This window comes from Dendrobates tinctorius, unplaced genomic scaffold (genome assembly GCF_039654945.1).
Source record: "Dendrobates tinctorius isolate UK_male_01 unplaced genomic scaffold, ASM3965494v1 ptg000046l, whole genome shotgun sequence".
Classification (NCBI taxonomy): Eukaryota; Metazoa; Chordata; class Amphibia; order Anura; family Dendrobatidae; genus Dendrobates; species Dendrobates tinctorius.
This window is the reverse complement of record NW_027361714.1, coordinates 81857212-81877026: the sequence shown is the minus strand read 5'-3', so window position 1 is coordinate 81877026 and position 19815 is coordinate 81857212. Positions and strand designations below refer to the sequence as shown.

General features: G+C 45.7%; 1 protein-coding gene across 3 annotated transcripts in view; it reads right to left on the bottom strand.

Moving 5' to 3' along the window:
- SEC63 (SEC63 homolog, protein translocation regulator) overlaps positions 1 to 19815 on the bottom strand; it is a 119583-nt gene that overhangs the window by 50054 nt on the left and 49714 nt on the right. For all 3 annotated transcript variants that reach the window (XM_073576061.1, XM_073576063.1, XM_073576062.1), the window contains exons 8-11: positions 13210 to 13318; positions 2807 to 2901; positions 2576 to 2708; positions 2399 to 2491 (exon numbers count right to left, since the gene is read on the bottom strand). In XM_073576061.1, coding sequence (XP_073432162.1) covers positions 2399 to 2491; positions 2576 to 2708; positions 2807 to 2901; positions 13210 to 13318 — 430 coding nt within the window. The remainder of the gene's footprint in view (positions 1 to 2398; positions 2492 to 2575; positions 2709 to 2806; positions 2902 to 13209; positions 13319 to 19815) is intronic.

The following is a 19815-nucleotide window of genomic DNA, read 5'->3' as shown; positions in this document are numbered from 1 at the left end:
GAATGGGACTTCCGGTATCGGAATCGGCGATACTTTTTGTGTATCGGGCCGATCCAGTATTTCTGGATATCATATGGTATCGCTCAACACTAATTATGACTCTCACAGACCTGTATGATTTTTAAATAATGAACATTAAATAAAGTATTTGACCTACCAACCAGCAAGAATTATGACGCTCACAGACCTGTTTTTCTTTAAGAAGCCCTCCTACTCTGGACTCAACTGTATTAATTGCACTCACATGAACCTGTATAAGAGACATCTGTCCACACAAACAATCACACGCCAACCTCTCCACCATGGCCAAGACCAAAGAGCTGTCTAAGGACACCAGGGACAAAATTGTAGACCTGCACAAGGCTGGAATGGGCTACAGGACAATAGGCAAGCAGCTTGGTGAGAAGGCAACAACGGTTGGCAAAATTATTAGAAAATGGAAGAAACACAAAATGACTGTCAATCTTACTTGGTCTGGGGCACCATGCAAGTTCTCGCATCATGGGGTAAGGATTATTCTAAGAAAAGTCAGCAATCAGCCTAGAACTACACAGGAGGACCTGGTCAATGACCTTGAGAGCTGGGACCACAGTCTCAAACATTTCGATTAGTAACACACTACGCTGCCATGGATTAAGATCCTACAGGGCACGCAAGGTCACCCTGCTCAGGCCAGCACATGTCCAATCCCATTTGAAGTTCACCAATGACCATCTGGATGAACCAGAGAAGGCATGGGAGAAGGTCATATGGTCAGATGAAACTAAAATAGACCTTTTTGGTATCAACTCCACTCGTCATGTTTGGAAGAAAAAGGATGAGTGCAACCCCAAGAACAAAGTCCCAACCGTAAAGCATAGTGGGGGAAATATCACACTTTGGGGGTGGGTGCTTTACTGAAAAACGGAACAGGACGACTGCACCGTATTGAAGGGAGGATGGATGGGGTCATGTATTGCAAAACTATGGCCAACAACCTCCTTCATTCAGCAAGAGAATTGAAGATGGGTCATGTTTGGGTCATCCAGCATGACAATAATCTAAAACACACAGCCAGGGCAACTAAGGAGTGGCTCGTAAGAAGCATTTCAAAGGTCCTGGTGTTTCCAGACCCGAACCCAATAGAAAATCTTTGGATGGAGCAGAAACTCAATTTTGCCCAGGGACAATTCGGAACCTGAAAGATCTGGAGAAGATCGGTATGAAACAGTGGGCCAAAGTCCCAGCAGCAGTGTGTGCAAGCTTGGTCAAGAACTACAGAAAACATCTGACCACTATTATTACAAACAAAGGTTTCTGTACCAAATATTAAAGGGATGGTCCACTACTAGGACAACCCCTCCTTAAACTGAATGTTTGGCCCAAATAAAAAAAAGCCTATACTCACCCACTGGGCCGGTTTCATTCCACCGGTGTCGGCACTAACAGTCCCAGGGCTGTGATGCAGTTTTGTGACATGTAGTGCCCAATCAGCACAGGCGTCACTGTCACCGCCTTCAGACAAACTGAACATAAAAAGGAAGTCAGGGATCAGCTGCAGTCGGGCTTCCTCTTCATGTTCAGTTTATACGAAGGCGGTGACAGTGACGCCAGCGCTGATTGGGCATCGGCGTTCCGTGTCACAACACCGCATCACAGCCCCAGGAGCGTGAATGCTGAAACAGTGAAAACGGCGCAGGCACGGGAGGAGAGTATAGGCTTTATTATTTTATCGGGGCCGAACATTTAATTTAAGAAGGGCTTGTCCTATTAGTGGACAACCCCTGTAAGTTCTGTTTTTATATTATATCAAGTGCTCAATTCACGTAATAAAATGCACATTAATTATGTAAAAATCATACAATGTGATTTTCGGTTTTTCATTTTTAGATTCTGTCTCACAGTTGAAGTGTACCTTCAATAAAAACTACAGACCTTTCAAAAATCGGCAGTGTATCAAATACTTATTTTCACCACTGTATGTGCAGCTATGAAAAAAAAAAAAAAAGCACTGGCGCTACCATTAACCTTCACTAATAATGTTTATCATACCGACTTATAAGGGTTCTGCAATCATTCACCTAGTGGCAGAAGTTCACATTACAAGCACCTTTTTCTTTCTGCTACCCCATCATATAACTAAGAGTGTAACCTACAGACAGAAAAAGCGATAATGAAAATATTTAAATCCATGTTGCAAATATAAACAGACATCATTTTGGCTTTACAAACACCAATGCAAAATGTTTGTCGGAATTAAGACGCTGCTTTTACCAGAAAAGACTAATGAATCACTGTCAAAGATTTTATGTTATTTCTTATTTTCTAAAAATGTCAAAGAAAAAAAAATTGTTTTAGGCAAAAAAAAAAAAAAAAGTCATCAATAGAAATCTATTAAAAACGATCCATGTGTATTTACCTTCCCGACTACGGGCCATGATTATCAGCTGGCATATGACATTAACCATTTCTTGAAGCAAAGCAGGGCATTTCTTTAGAATAAACTGCTGATCTAAGAAACGAAAACCAACAATAATGAGTATTCTATGTAATTACAAAACATTAAAAAATAATCTCAGGTAATCTTATTTATTACCTTCTTTTAAATTCTCAGGAACTTGCATACGTGACAAGTGAGCGAGTAGAAGGACCCTGGATTTTAAACTGTATGGGCAGGTCAGTGGAGGTTCGTTCTTCTTAAGATTGATGCCACCAATTTCTCTTATCAGCTAAGGGCAGAAAAGATAAAAATCAAATGCACCATTATCACAAATGAGAGCTTTCCATATACTAGAGTCCTAAGGCCAGAATTAGAAATATAGATTACCTGAGGAATCAGTACATTATCTGCAGGTCTGCTTGAGGCATCTTTATTGTACTGTGGGTCAAACTCTGATGCTCCAGCTAAGACCATAATGAGACCTAAAATAACAGATTCAAAAGGAATAACCAATCATAGACCTTGGATACATTATCCGTACATGAATGCACCATCACACAGCAACTTCAAGAATGGAGTGGGAAAAAAAGGAAGAAGACAAGAACAGTGATGGCCAGTCACTGTATTGCATGTGGACATGTGAACTGAAAATAGAACTTTGTGACTTACCGTATATACCAGAGTTCAAGCCGATCCAAATATAAGCCGAGGCACCAAATTTTTTCACGAAAAACTGGGAAAATGTATTGACTCGAGTATAAGCCGGGTATGTCTTGTCCCCCTCATCACCATACTGGTATGCACGGCCTCCTCATCCCTATCCTTCTATGCACGGGCTCCTCATCCCTGTCCTGGTATGCATGGCTCCTCATCCCTATCTTCAATACATGCCCCCCCCCCCCCATGAGAAAAGCAAAAAAAAAACAAACAAAAAAAAAAAACACCTATTTACCTTCCATGCGTGCCCTCGCAGCATCTTTTTTTCCGGCTTCCAGCAGCTCCTGTGGTCGCGCGATCACATGACCCCGCTCATTAATGTAATGAATATCTATCTCACTTCATTCACCGGGGACACGTGATCGCTCGGCTGCAGGAAGAGAGAAGAGATAGGAAGGCAAGTAGGTTTGTTTTTTTTTTTTTTTACAGCTGCTGGAAGCCAGTGGAAGCAGTTGTAACTGTGCGCGCTATAATAGAAATGAATATTTATTGCCAGTGCAGTCAATATTCATTTCTCTCTAGCAGCGGGCACAGTTACAGCCACAGTCGCTGGCTCCCACTCCCCCCACGGCTTCTTGGACAATGACTCATGTATAAGCCGAGGGAAGGGGGGTGCGTTTTCAGCACAAAAAAAAAAGTGCTGAAAAACTCGGCTTATATATGGGTATATTTTCATTACCCAGGAATAAAAATAAAGGATCCACATGACCTTTATTAACCCACTGCACTGTGCCAAAATCTAGGAGGCCGTTTACTGCTCTGACATTTTTTTATTAGTAATGTTTTGGTCTAACAGCAGACTAGAGCCACTTTTTTATTTTATTTGCTTATAAAGAGCCATTATCCTTGGCGAAATTTAAACACAGGACCTCAGCGCTGCAAAGCAACAGTGCTAACCACTGAGCCACTGTGCTGCCCCAACATTAAAACTTAATGTAGCTGCTAATTAACCCCTTCACTACCAAGGGTGGTGTGCACATTAACTCCCAGGCCAATTTTTACAATTCTGACCACAGTCCTTTTATGAGGTAATAACTCTGGAACGCTTCCATGGATCCCGGTGATTCTGACATTGCTTTCTCATGACATATTGTACTTCATGACAGTGGTAAAATTTCATTCATATAACTTGCGTTTATTTGTGAAAAAAAATGGAAATGTGGCGAAAATTTCGCAATTTTCCAACTTTGAATTTTTATGCTCTTAAATCACAGATATGGCACTCAAAAAACTTAATAAATAACATTTCCCACATGTTTACTTTACATCAGCACAATTTGGGAACCAAAAATTTTTTTTGTTAGGAAGTTATAAGGGTTAAAAGTTGACCAGCGATTTCTCATTTTTACAACACTATTTTTTTTTACGGACCACATCACATTTGAAGTCACTTTGAGGGGTCTATATGATAGAAAATACCCAAAAGTGACACCATCCTAAAAACTGCACCCCTCAAGGTGCTCAAAACCACATTCAAGAAGTTTATTAACCCTTCAGGTGCTTCACAGGAATTTTTTGAATGTTTAAAAAAAAAAAAAAAAAAAAAAATGAACATTTCACTTTTTTTCACAAAAAAAATTACTTCAGGTTCATTTTTTTTATTTTACCAAGGGTAACAGGAGAAATTGGACTGCAAAAGTTATTGTGCAATTTGTCCTGAGTACACTGATACCTGATATGTGGGGGGAACCACTGTTTGGGCGCATGGCAGAACTCGGAAGGGAAGGAGCACCGTTTGACTTTTTCACTGCAAAATTGGCTGGAATTCAGATTGGACGCCATGCCACGTTTGGAAAGCCCCTGATGTGCCTAAACAGTGGAAACCCCCCACAAGTGACCCCATTTCGGAAATTAGACCCCCCAAGGAACTTATCTAGATATGTGGTGAGCACTTTGAACCCCCAAGGGATTCACAGAAGTTTATAACGTACAGCCGTACAATTAAAAAAATCATTTTTTCCACAAAAATGATCTTTTCACCCCTAATTTTTATTTTCCCCAAGAGTAACAGGCCCCCAAAAGTTATTGTGCAATTTGTCCTGAGTACGCTGATACCCCATATATGGGGGTAAACCACTATTTGGGCACATGGCAGAGCTCGGAAGGGAAGCAGCGCCATTTAACTTTTTTGGCTGGAATTGAGATCGGACGCCATGTCGCGTTTGGAAAGCCCCTGATGTGCCAAAACAGTGGAAATCCCCCAATTCTAACTCCAACCCTAACCCTAACTGGAAAATGGAAATAAATAAAAAAAAATTTTTATTATTATTTTTCCCTAACTAAGGGGGTGATAACAGGGGGGTTTGATTTACTATTTATGGCGGGTTTTTATTTTTGGCAGCTGTCATAAGCCAAGACGCTTTTTATTGTAAAAATAGTTTTTGCATCACCACATTTTGAGAGCTATAATTTTTCCGTATTTTGACCCACCGAGTCATGTGAGGTCTTATTTTTTGCGGGACGAGTTGACGTTTTTATTGGTACCATTTTCGGGCATGTGACATTTTTTGATCGCTTTTTATTCCGATTTTTGGGACGCAGAATGAACAAAAACCAGCGTTTCATGAATTTCTTTTGGGGGGTGCGTTTACGCCATTCCACGTGCGGTAAAATTGATAAAGCGGTTTTATTCTTCGGGTCAGTACGGTTACAGCGATACCTCATTTGTGTCTTTTTGCGTTTTGGCGCTTTTATGCAATGAAAACAATTTCTATATAAAAAATTATTATTTTTGCATCGCTTTATTCTGCGAGCTATAACTTTTTTATTTTTTCACTGATGATGCTGTGTTGCGGCTTGTTTTTTGCGGGACAAGATGATGTTTTCAGCGGTACCATGGATATTTATATGCGTCTTTTTGATCGTGCGTTATTGCACTTTTTGTTCGGCGGCATGATAAATTATTTTTTTGCTTCGTTTTTTATTTTAATTTTTTAAGGGGTTCGCTAAAGGGGTTAACTAATGGGACAGTTTTATAGGGTGGCTCATTACGGACGCGGCGATACCAAATATGTGTACTTTTGTTTTTTTGCTTTTTTATTTTCTAAAAATGAATTTATTAGGGAATATTTTTTTTTTTTTTACTTTATTATAATGTCCCATGGGGGACATCACTGTCCTGTGACAGATCGCTGATCTGTCACATCACAGATCGCTGTGACAGATCAGCGATCTGTCACAGGCACTGCTGCAGGCTTCCTCATGCCTGCGCTCTGCGGGCAGTGAGGAAGCCAGCTCCCTGCAGACCCCGTCGCCATACTGGATCCGGGGACCTGCAGGGAAGGCAACCCCCGCAGCGGCGCTGCACATCGCGCTGCTGTGGGGGTCGCAGGGAAGCATGGAGGAAGCCCCCTCCCTGCCGATGCTTCCTTTAACCCCCGGTAGACCGCGATCATGTTTGATCGCGGTGTGCAAAGGGTTAACATGTCGGGGGTGGTCCGTGACCGCCCCTGACACATTGTGCCGGGTGTCAGCTGTGATAATCAGCTGACACCCGGCTGCGATCAGCTGCGCTCCCCCCGTGAGCGCAGCTGATCGCATTAGACGTACTATTCCGTCCTTGGTACTTAAGTCCCAGGTCACATGGACGGAATAACAGGATTTTTGGGTTGCTTACCGTAAAATCTGTTTCTCGTCGCCTTCATTGGGGGACACAGAGACCTTGGGTGTATGCTGCTGCCACTAGGAGGCTGACACTATGCACAAAAAAAGGTTAGCTCCTCCTCCGCAGTGTACACCCCACCGACCGGCAGAGAATTCCTCAGTTAGTGAGAAAGCAGTAGGAGAAGTAACAGAATAGGTTGACAACATAAACAACTCAACTGTAACCATTCAACCAAAGTAAGAACAGGAGCTGTAAAACATGGGAGGGTGCTGTGTCCCCCAATGAAGGCTCTGAGAAACAGATTTTACGGTAAGCAACCCAAAAATCCTGTTTTCTCGTTCGCCTTATTGGGGGACACAGAGACCTTGGGACGTCCCAAAGCGGTCCCTGGGGTGGGAAACAAACTTCCATCAGGCCAGCGGACTCACCACCGCGGCCTAAAGAATCCGTCTACCTAGGCTGGCGTCCGCCGAAGCGTAGGTGTGGACTCTGTAGAATTTCACAAACGTGTGAACCGATGACCATGTTGCAGCTTTGCAAAGCTGCAGTGCGGAAGCTCTGTGGCGCACCGCCCAGGAGGCACCCACTGCCCGAGTAGAGTGGGCCCTGATACCCGGAGGGGCTCCGCGACGCTTAACACGGTAGGCTTCCAGGATAGCCGATCTGATCCAGCGAGCAATGGTGGCCTTTGACGCCGGGTGACCTTTCCGCGCTCCATCAGGGATAATGAAAAGAGACTCTGTCTTTCGCAAGGAAGTCGTCCTAGACAGATAGACTCTTACCGCCCTAACCAGGTCCAGCTTGTTCAAGGACCGCTCTCGGGGATGAGTTGGATTCGGACAAAAGGACGGTAGCACGATATCCTCGTTGAGGTGAAACGAGGACACCACCTTCGGAAGGAACGAGGGCGGAGGCCGCAGAACTACCTTATCCTGGTGGAGAACCAGAAAGGGAGAGCGGCACGAAAGAGCTGCCAATTCCGACACGCGCCGGACGGAGGTGATGGCCACCAGAAAGGCTACCTTCCAAGAAAGGAGAGAAAGGGAAATATCCCTGAGGGGTTCAAAGGGCGGACCTTGCAGAACCTCAAGAACCAGATTAAGATCCCATGGATCCACGGGCGCCCGGTACGGCGGGACCGTGTGAGCCACGCCCTGAAGAAAGGTCTTAACCTGAGGACGGGAAGCCAACGTTTTCTGAAACAGAATGGACAGCGCCGAAACTTGACCCTTCAGGGAACTGAGGGCAAGCCCCGCATCCAATCCTGCCTGAAGAAACGCTAGGACTGAAGGGAGCGAAAAGGACATGGGCGCGACGTCATTGGTCTCACACCAAGTGAAATAGGCCTTCCAAGTACGGTAGTAAATCTTGGAAGATGATGGCTTTCTGGCTCGGATCATGGTCTGAATTACGTGGTCGGAAAATCCTGCTCGTTTCAGAACCTCGCTCTCAACAGCCACGCCGTTAAATTGAGCGGCCGAGAATTGGGGTGGCAAATCGGACCCTGAGACAGCAGATCTGTTCTGTCTGGAAGCTTTCAGGGGGCGTCCGCGAGAAGGTTGACAATGTCCGCGAACCAAGACCTTCTGGGCCAATTCGGGGCGATGAGAATGACCGGAAGTCCTTCTGCCTTGATCTTCTTCAACAGCTTGGGAAGAAGAGGCAGAGGAGGGAACAGGTAGGGAAGTTCGAACTGGGACCAAGGAACGGCCAGGGCGTCGGCGCCCACTGCCAGAGGGTCCCGAGACCTGGACACGAATTGTGGGACTTTCCTGTTGAGGCGAGACGCCATGAGGTCTACATCCGGGGTTCCCCACCGAAGGCAGAGCAGATGAAACACTTCCGGATGTAGGGACCATTCTCCCGCCGCGAGACCCTCGCGGCTGAGAAAATCGGCGGCCCAGTTGTCTACGCCGGGAATGTGAACCGCGGAAATTGTCGGAACGGAAATCTCCGCCCAACGAAGAATCTTGGACACCTCCGCCAGGGCTGAGACACTCCGTGTTCCCCCTTGGCGGTTGACATATGCCACCGCTGTGGCGTTGTCTGTCTGAATCCGTACCGGCAGTCCCTTGAGGAGCCTTTCCCAGTGGACCAGAGAAAGATGGATCGCTCGAATCTCCAGAACGTTGATCGGCAGCGCGGATTCCCGATCCGACCATCGACCCTGAACGGTGTGGTTGCGGAACACAGCACCCCAACCGAGGAGACTGGCATCTGTGGTTACTATCTGCCAGTGAATGGGAAGGAAGGATCGACCCGATAGAATGAGAGGTGACGACAACCACCAGTTGAGAGACCGCTTGATCCGGTAAGAAAGATGGACAGGGCGATCCAGGGACCGAGGCGACCTGTTCCACTTCGATAGAATGGCCTGCTGGAGAGGCCTGGCGTGAAATTGGGCAAAGGGAACTGCCTCTATCGCCGCCACCATCTTTCCCAGGACCCTCATGGCTGTACGGAGGGATGGGAATCGCGAGGTCTGCAGCGATCGTACTTCCTGCTGCAGAGAGAGAATCTTTTCTTGTGGGAGAAAGACCCTTGACCGACGAGTGTCGAACAGAAGACCTAGAAAGACCAGGCGTTGGGTAGGAACCAGACAGGACTTTTTCCTGTTGACGATCCACCCGAAATTGGAAAGAGTGTCCAGGACGATTGACAAACTTTGGTGAGCCTGTTGGAATGAGGGAGCCTTGATCAGAATATCGTCTAGGTACGGGAAAAGAACGAGGCCTCTGACTCTCAACAAAGCCATCAACGCAGCCATGATCTTCGTGAAGACTCTGGGAGCGGTGGCAAGACCGAAGGGCAGTGCGACAAACTGGTAGTGGTGCTGTCGAATCGCAAAGCGCAGGAACTTCTGATGTCCGGAGAAAATTGGAACATGTAAATAGGCATCTTGGATGTCTATTGAGCACATGAATTCCTGCTCCTCCATGGAGGCGATGACCGAGCGAAGGCGGACTTTCTTGTTGAGCAGCTTGAGATCCAAGATGGGTCGAACTGCGCCGTCTTTTTTCGGCACTACAAACAGGTTCGAGTAGAACCCCGTGAAGCGCTCCGATTCGGGAACGGGCACAATCACCCCGGAACTGAGGAGAGCGGCGATAGCCGTAGAGAACCCCGGGATCAAGGCTGGATCCTTTGGAGGCCGGGATTCGAAGAAACGATCCCGTGGGAGAGAGACGAACTCTATCTTGTATCCTGAGGATACGACCTCCCTGACCCAGGCGTCCTCCACGGCGGCCAGCCAAACGTCCCTGAAGGAAAGAAGTCGACCTCCCAATTGGAAAGGCCCCTCGCGTGCCCGATGATAGTCATGCTGAAGTAGACCGTCCAGATCTAGACGGTCTGCCCTGGGAGGAGTGGGGTCGCCAGGAAGGAGTGGGTCTGAAGGAAACTTTCTCTCTCTCCTGGCGAGCCTGCGGTCTCTGTTGGCTGGAGGAGTTGTCCGCCGTATTGAAACGGCGGAAAGTCCGAAAGGGTCGAAACTGACGCCTTAGAGGGGGTCTGCGAGGCTTGGACTGAGGGAGGAGTGAACTCATGCCTCCGGTGGCGTCCTTAATAATCTGGTCCAATTGGGACCCAAAGAGGCGCACCCCCTGAAAAGGCAGGTTAGTGAGGGACTTTTTAGAAGACAAGTCCGCTTGCCATGCCTTTAGCCAAATTGTACGTCGAATTGCAACAACGTTGCTTGACGCCTGAACTGCACAGGATGCAGCATCCAAGGAAGCGGAGAGAAGATAGTCCCCAGCATGGGAGATCTGATTGGCGAGATCGGCCAAATGCTCCGGTTGCGCCTTATCTAAGATGCCCTGACGAAGGTCGTCTGCCCACGTGGCTATGGCCTTTGCTGCCCAGGATGAAGCAAAGATTGGACACACCGCCGCTGAAGCCGCTTCAAAGGCAGACTTCGCCAGGGATTCTATAATCCTGTCATTAGAATCCTTTAGGGACGCCACGCCTGAAAGCGGGAGAACCGTGTTATTGGATAGCCTGGACACGGGCGGATCGACCGAGGGAGAGGCCGACCAGTTGTCCGTGAGCTCCTTAGCAAATGGGTAGAGTATGCTGAGACGTTTTCCTCTTTGAAAGCGTGTGGTCGGATCCTCTCTTTCCTTGGTAAAAATTTTCCCAAACTCGGAATGGAAAGGAAAAACCCTGGAAGGAGTTTCTGCCCGTCTGAACGAAACCTCCTGATCTGAGGATTTCGCAGGGGAGTCAGCAATATCGAAGGTATGATGGATCGCAGCAATGAGGTCCTGCACTGTGACCTTCATGCTTGCATCCTGGTCTGAATCCAGCTCTAAAATCCCCTCAGATGACCTGTCCGAAAGCGCTTCCCCTGACTCGGGAGAGGAGGCCCGAGAGGGAGGCTGGTGAGAAGGGCTATGCGGTGAGATGGGACTAGGAGAGGATTCCGGCTGGGAATCTTGCCTGGGTCTTTTGCGACTACCGCTGGCTGATTCAGATGGAACAATTTGGGACCTGCTTGGCCCTGCTGAAGAGTCCAGGGGCAACTTATCAAGAACGGCCGCCAGGGACTGAGACACCTTGGTGAGGTCTGCCACTGATTGAGATAGCGAGGAGGCCCAGCCAGGCATGGGGGGCTCACTCTCACCTGGGGCCGCAGATGGCTCCTGGACGGCGTCAGGCTGAATTGGATTGCTACAATCCAGGCAGAGGGGAGTGGACTGGCCTGAGGGAAGTTTGCGATTGCACAAAGAACATGCAAAGTACTTGACTAAAGTGCAGGGGGGGGCGGTAGAGCGGGTACGATCAGACTTAGAGTTAGACATAGTGAAAAGCTGAGGTAATGCCGGAAGGTTGGGGGACAGAGGGCGGAGAAGGGTCAGTCTGCAGTGCAGAGCTACTCACGGTCCGGTGTCCCCAGAAGCGACGCTCTGCGACCTGTCAGTGGATGCAGGTCAGAGCGAAATCCGGCCGACAGACCTCCTGAAAAAAAAAAGCAGCTGGAGAAGATGCTATCCAGTGAGGAGCTGGTGCCCGGCTAACAGGCTGGGAAAATGGCGCCTTCCTGAGAAAAAGCGCGCGTTCAGGAGAGGAGGGAGGGCGGAGCACCACGCAGGGTTAACAATTCACCGCTCTCTAGCCAATAACAGGCTGGGCAGGTGAAGGACAGGCGGTGGGAGGGCTTAGGAAGAGCGGGAGAGAAGCCCGCTTAGAAGAAAGGGGCAGGGGGCGTGGCCGCGACGCAGCGGTAGGCCCGAACTGAAGTCGGGGCCTAAATTAGTTGCGGCGGCCGCCTGTCAGCAGGGGGTCGGCGCGGAGGTCCGAAAAAGTGGGACGCCGCAGTCGCAAGCCGCTCCCAATGGGAAAAAACCCTGTGCTCCCTGTCCCCAGAAGGGGGGGGGAGGGAAGGGGGGGGATGCCCAGCAAGATTGAGCTGCCTATAGCCTTGTGGCGACTGCGAGCGACCGCAGCGCCTACAACCGACCGTCGGGAATGGGCAGCCAGGTGAAAAAAAAATAAATTAAAAAAAAAAAAAAAAAAAAAAAATACTCACCCATCCACGATCCGTTACCTGTCTGAAGAAGTCTTGCGTCTCATCCAACCGACAGGCTCTGGTAGGCGAGTGGGAGGGAGACTGGCGACAAGGACCCCTGGAGTCGCTGGCACGTCTTGGTGTCGGCGTCCGTCTGGCTGGTCCTGCCGCGGAGAACTGCAAGGATACGGGGTGGCAGTACACGTCGTACTTGCAGACTCCATGTGGGAGTACAGATGTGACTTTTCACTCTGTATCCCTCCGTAGAACCTGAAAAGGAACGACGCACGACGAGGTAGATATGGGTCTAATAAAAGACCCGTGTCCACCTCCTACTGACACTAAGCTAAACTGAGGAATTCTCTGCCGGTCGGTGGGGTGTACACTGCGGAGGAGGAGCTAACCTTTTTTTGTGCATAGTGTCAGCCTCCTAGTGGCAGCAGCATACACCCAAGGTCTCTGTGTCCCCCAATAAGGCGAACGAGAAAGTACGTCCAATGTAGGAAAGGGGTTAAAGGAAATCCTTATGGATATTCACAGTATATTCCAAAAATGCCTAATAGATGACCCATGACCACAATTTAAAGTGACGCTTTCTCTTTGTGGTAATTGCCATAGACTTCAATGGAAAGTAAGGCCACCCCTACATTCAATGCAATGGTGAAATCTCTACTGATTCCAATCGAAAAAGCTGCCACCAAGAGTCATGTTGAATTAGTCATCAGGCGGTTTAGGACCGCCTTTCTCCTTCAAAAGGGAGCATCCCAGATGAAGGATGCAAATCTTTCAGGCATTTATGGCACAGTTCTTGGACAGATTGTATTGTAAAAAATGATCTACAATACAAGTATCTCATTTTAAGCATGCAAGGAAAATATTCTGACCAAGATAAATGGCAGCTGTCTGAAGTTGCACAAACACTATGTTTAGTTTTTATTTATTTTTTAAAACAGATATACTCACGCTTCATGTCCATGTTCCGTGTCTTATATACAAAATATGTGTAGATCTGTGTAGTACGTATAAGGATCTGGTCTCCACTATATCGGATTGATTTATACCACCAAGAACCCTAAAACAGTTCAATACAAAATTATATGGTTATCAAGGTACAGAGTACTACGCACTGTATTCTATAACATAACACAAATAATTTAAAGGGGGACATTTAATGTTACTGTGCCGAAAATGTACAATGGTGCCCCCCCGATGCATCCTGTGCCCTCTGCCCCACCACGTGGAGGTTCAGTAGCTGCTGGATGCACAGGCTGTTTCTATTGACCTCACAGGAGGGAGGATAAATGAATAAAACACAATGACAACAATGGTGGGGGGCTTTTGCACTCTGATGATTTGAATAACATTACTCCTTAAAGGGAACTTGATACCTCCTTTTTCAGCTATAAGTTGGGGCCACTGCCTTTCGGGGGTTATTTACAGCATTCTAGAATGCTGTAGATAAGCCCCCGATCTAACCTGAAAGAGAAGAAAAACAAGTTTTATTATACTTACCCGGGACGGTCCGGTGGGTGTTGCAGGTCCGGCGCCTCCCATCTTCATGCAATGTCATCTTCCCTTGCTTCATGCCACGCTCCTAAGCAGGCGTACTGATCTGCCCTGTTGAGGGCAGAGCACAGTACTGCAGTGCGCAGGTGCCGGGAAAGGTCAGAGAGGCTCAGTGCCTGTGCATTGCAGTACTTGGCTCAGCCCTCAACAGATCAGATCAGCACGCCTGTGCAGGAGCCACGACATGAAGCAAGGAGGATGACGACATCGCATGAAGACTGGAGGCGCCGGACCCGGCCCTGCGACAGTCATCGGACCGGACTGCCCCCCCCTTCCGGTGAGTATAATAGAACTTGTTTTTTTTCTCTTTCAGGTTAGATCGGGGGCTTATCTACGGCATTATAGAATACTGTAGATAAGCCCTGAAAGGCAGTGGCCGAAGTCCATAGCTCAAAAATGAGGTGACAGGTTCCCTTTAAATAGTTTGTCCACTACTTTTACATTGACGGCCTATCCATAAGATAGTCATCAATGTCTGACCGGCCAGGGTCCAACACCCTCTCCCCCCGCTAATCAGCAGTCATCGGTATATGCTGCGGCCAGAAGTACTCATTTGCCGAGCTGCTCCATTTTCTGGTAGTGGGCAGGCTTTTTACTGCACATCCACCTCCTATTCAAATCAGTAGGATGTGAATGTGCAGCAAGAAGCCCCAGCTACTACAAGTAGCTCGGCAAGTAGAGTACTCCCGGCCAACGGTCACTGCCACCAATAAGAGCTGATCGGCGGACCCCTGTTGATCAGACTTTGAGGATATATCCTAAAGGATAGGCCATCATTGTAAAAGTAGTGAATAACCTTTTTAATGCCTTGTGCCTTTAATCCAAGTAGCGATGGTATGATGACCTTTGAGTTCACCTCAGCAAATCACACCAGTGCTGTACAATGAGTTCAGTAGCCAGACATGTATGCTATTTTTTCAGCTTATGTCACATACAGTGACTACAGACTTTTATCCCAAGCCTGAACAACTCCTTAACGTCAGAGGCAACAGTCCAAAGGTCTCAATGTAAGTCTATGAGAGTTTCGTTTTGGCTCTCAAACTTACATTGAGTTGTGACTTTGAGGTCGCCCAGCAAATAATGAAGTGATCCGGAAGGTCATAACTGACAGAAGTAACACTGGTAACAGATGAAGACTGCAGCTAGTAAATATAAGACTAGGGTCAGGGAACTAAGATTAGTAGCACCATTCCAGCGCTGAAATAAAACAAACAAAAAAAAAAAATGTGGGAGTGGTGCTTTAAAAAAAAAAAAAACACAATTACCAGGCTACTGCACAAACTCTAAAGTAGCCATATACAGAGTGATTCATTCGCTACTTTATCAGAAAAATTGCTGTATCCTCTTTAAGAAAAAAAAAACATGACCGTACTCAAATTTGCACTAGTCGTACTTTGGACATGCTGCACGCCTTTCTACACGTTGGTAATTTATGTGTGGTGCTTACATTTCACTCCTGCCGAATTCCTTTTTCATTCATTAACAACGTATAGATACAGTTTGAAGGTGCGTGTTTGCATTGTGAAAACATATTGGAAAGCTGAGTCCTTCAAGAGGTGTCAAATTGAGCTTCTAAAGAAGATTGGAGGTCGAAATCTGCCATCAGAACTGTGTATTTGGTCATTGGTGAATAAGCTGGAACATACAGGAACTGTTACAGGATTGGCAAAATGGAGGATATCCAAAAATATCTGAAGAAACAATTCAAAATGTGAAACACTGACTTCTGGTTTCTCCCCGTAAATCGTTGCACAAGCTTTCCCAGGGGACGAGCATGTCGTACTTCACATGTTAATGAGCGACCAAGAAAGGTTGTGTTGGCCCGTACAGAGTCATTGTTGTTCAGGAATATAATGGGCCCGATCAATAGAAATTTGTTATTGCTGGATTTTTTTTTTCCTTTGGGCTACTTGAAGGGTTGGGTGTACAGTAACAAGCTATGAACATCACAGGCACTCAGACAACATACAGTGAGAAATTCAGGCTATGACCCCAGACATCCTGCGAAATACATTCAACAAAATCGAATGGCACATGCAGGCATGCTTGGATGCCAACAGTGGACATGAACAAAGGTATCTACAGTACAAACCTCAGTATGATAGATCATCTCTTTAGAAGTTACAGCAAAGTGAAACACCCTGTATTTTGTCTACTCCCTGTGCAAATCGTACTGAGGAATAAGTGATTATTCCTCATGATGTGCCCCATCTGGGCATGGACAAGTTTCTAGAATTGTTGCTTATACATTGGCTTGCACATGTCCTAAAACACTTGGTGTGGTAACTAGCAGATGGAAAAGCCTACAGAAATGTCTGCCACCTGTCCGGAGTTCATGCACAGTACTCTATCTGCTGCTTTTAGTAGATCAAGTCTTATTAGAAAAAGAATACATACTCTACCTACTGGGAAAGTGATTCATGCAACAATTTCACTTTCATTCATTCCATCCTTAAAGAGTTACAATTAACATGGTATTCCAGTTTTTAGGATTCTCATTTATTTGTGTTCAGAGCGTGATACAAGTTTCTAAAAAATGCTGATTGTACAATTCTTTTGCAGTAATGTAGTCTGTGGAATGGTCAGTTTTCGTGGATCCTTACAAATGGCATCAGTCGTGTGACCCATTATATATATATATATATATATATATATATATATATATATATATATATATATATATATATATTTATTAACCCTTTAACGACCAGAGGTATTTTGGTTTTGCATAATGCAGCCATAACTTATTTTTTGGTCAAAATGGCCAGGTGAAGGCTTGTTTTGTTGTGGGACGAGTTGTACTTTTGAACGACACCATTGGCTTTACCAAGTTGTGTACTCGAAAACGGGAAAAACATTCCAAGTGCGGTGAAATTGCAAAAAAAAGTGCAATCCCAGTTTTTTTGTTTTTTTTTACCATGTTGACTAAATGCTAAAGCTGATCTGCCAATATGATTCTCCAGATAATTACGAGTAGAGTTGAGTAAATTTGATCGGGTCCCTGCTTATTTGGCAAACTATAGCACTTAACGAATAAGCTACAGCGGGAACCTGGATACATGGAGCGCGCTGGCTGATCAGTGCCGCAACTGCATGTGTTGTAGCAGTGTCACTGTCACAGCATATGCATGGAGAGCCCAACATACAGACTGTCCATGCATGTGCTGTGACCGTGACACAGCCGCAACACATGCAGTTGCGGAACCAATCACAGTTGGCGCGCTCCATGTACCCGGGTTCCCGAGGCAGCTTATTTGGTAAGCGCTATAGCAGGGGCCCGATCAAATTCACTTAACTCTAATTACGAGTTCATAGACACAAAACATGTCTAGGTTCTTTTTTAACCCCTTCATGACCCAGCCTATTTTGACCTTAATGACCTGGCTATTTTTTGCAATTCTGACCAGTGTCCCTTTATAAGGTAATAACTCAGGAACGCTTCAACGGATCCTAGCGATTCTGAGAATGCTTTTTCGTGACATATTGGGCTTCATGTTAGTGGTAAATTTAGGTGGATAATTTTTACGTTTGTGAAAAAAAATCAGAAATTTGGCAAAAATTTAGAAAATTTCGCAATTTTCAAATTTTGAATTTTTATTCTGTTAAACCAGAGAGTTATGTGACACAAAGTGGTTTCTAAATAACATTTCCCACCTGTCTACTTTACATCAGCACAATTTTGGAAACAAATTTTTTTTTTTTTTGTTAGGAAGTTATAAGGGTTAAAAGTTGACCAGCGATTTCTCATTTTTACAACAAAATTTACAAAACCATTTTTTTTTTTAGGGACCACCTCATATTTGAAGTCACTTTGAGGGGTCTATATGGCAGAAAATACCCAAAAGTGACACCATTCTAAAAACTGCACCCCTCAAGCTACTCAAAACTACATTCAAGAAGATTATTAACCCTTCAGGAGTTTCACAGGAACTAAAGCAATGTGGAAAGAAAAAATGGACATTTTAAATTTTACAACAAAAATTTTCTTTTAGCATCAATTTTTTCATTTTCATATGGGCAACAGGATAATATGGATCCTAATATTTGTTGGGCAAATTCTCCTGAGTACACCGATACCTCATATGTGGTCATAAAACCACTGTTTGGGTACATGGCAGGGCTCAGAAGGGAAGGAGCGCCATTTGACTTTTTGAATGGAAAACATGCTGGAATATTTAGCGGTTGCCATGTCACGTTTGGCGAGGCCCTGTGTGCCTAAACATTGGAGCTCCCCCACAAGTGACCCCATTTTGGAAACTAGACCCCCCAAGAAACTTATCTACATGCTTAATGATCACCTTGAACGCCCCCAGGTGCTTCACAAATTGATCGGTAAAGAAAAAAAAAAAAAAAAAAAAAAAAGTCCTTTTTTTTTTTTTCACAAAAATTTTCTTTTAGCCTCAGTTTTTTCATTTTCACATGGGCAACAGGAAACATAGGATGCTGAAATTTGTTGGGCAATTTCTCCTGAGTACACCGATACCTCATATGTGGTCATAAGCCACTGTTTGGGCACACGGCAGGGAAGGGAAGGAGCGCTATTTGACTTTTTGAATGGAAAATTAGCTCCAATCGTTATCGGACACCATGTCGCGTTTGGAGAGCCCCTGTGTGCCTAAACAGTGAAATCCCCCCACAAGTAACACCATTTTGGAAACTAGACCCCTTATGGAACTTATCTAGATGTGTGGTGAGCACTTTGAACCCCCAAGGGCTTCACAGAAGTTTATAACGTACAGCCGTACAATTAAAAAAATCATATTTTTTCCACAAAAATGATCTTTTCACCCTCAATTTTTATTTTCCCAAGAGTAACAGGCCCCCAAAAGTTATTGTGCAATTTGTCCTGAGTACGCTGATACCCCATATATGGGGGTAAACCACTATTTGGGCACATGGCAGAGCTCGGAAGGGAAGCAGCGCCATTTAACTTTTTTGGCTGAATTGGAGCGCCCCTGTGTGCCTAAATATTGGAGCACCCCCACAAATGACCCCATTTTGGAAACTAGACCCCCCCAAGGAACTTATCTAGATGCATAGTGAGCACTTTGAACCCCCAAGTGCTTCACAAAAGATTATAACGCAGTGCCGTGAAAATGAAAAAAAAAAAAATTTTCCCCTCAAAAAATTATTTTTTAGTGCGCAATTTTTTATTTTCACAAGGGTACCAGGAGCAACCAGACCCCAAAAGTTGTCCAGTTTGTCCTGTGTACGCTGGTACCCCATATGTGGGGGGGACCACTGTTTGGGCACACGTCGGGGCCCGGAAGAGAAGTAGTGACATTTTGAAATGCTGACTGATGGAATGGTCTGCGGGCATCATGTTACATTTTCAGAGCCCCTGATGTACCTAAACACTAGAAACCCCCCACAAGTGACCCCATTTTGGAAACTAGACCTTCCAAGGAACTTATCTAGATGTCTGGTGAGCACTTTGAACCCCCAAGTGCTTCACAGAAGTTTATAACGCAGAGACGTGAAAATAAAAAAATCATTTTTTTTTCCACAAAAATAAATTTTTTAGCCCCCAATTTTTTATTTTCCCTAGGGTAACAGGATAAATTAGACCACCAAAGTTGTTGTGCAATTTTTCTGAGTACGCTGTTACCCCATATGTTGGGGTAAACCACTGTTTGGGCACACGTCGGGGCTTGGAAGGGAGGGAGCACCGTTTGACTTTTTGAACGCAAAATTGTCTGGAATCAATGGTTGCACCATGTCGCATTTGGAGACCCCCTGATGTGCCTAAACAGTGGAAACCCCTCAATTCTAACTCCAACCCTAACCCCAACACACCCCTAACCACAGCCCTAACCCCAACACATCCCTAACCCTAATCCCAACCCCAACACACCCCTAACCCTATCCCTAACTCCAACCCTAATGGAAAAATAAAAATAATTTCTTTATTTTATTAGTTGTTCCTGCCTATGGGGGTGATAAACGGGGGGGTTTATTTACTTTTCATTCTATTTTGATCACTGTGATAAACTCTCACAGTGA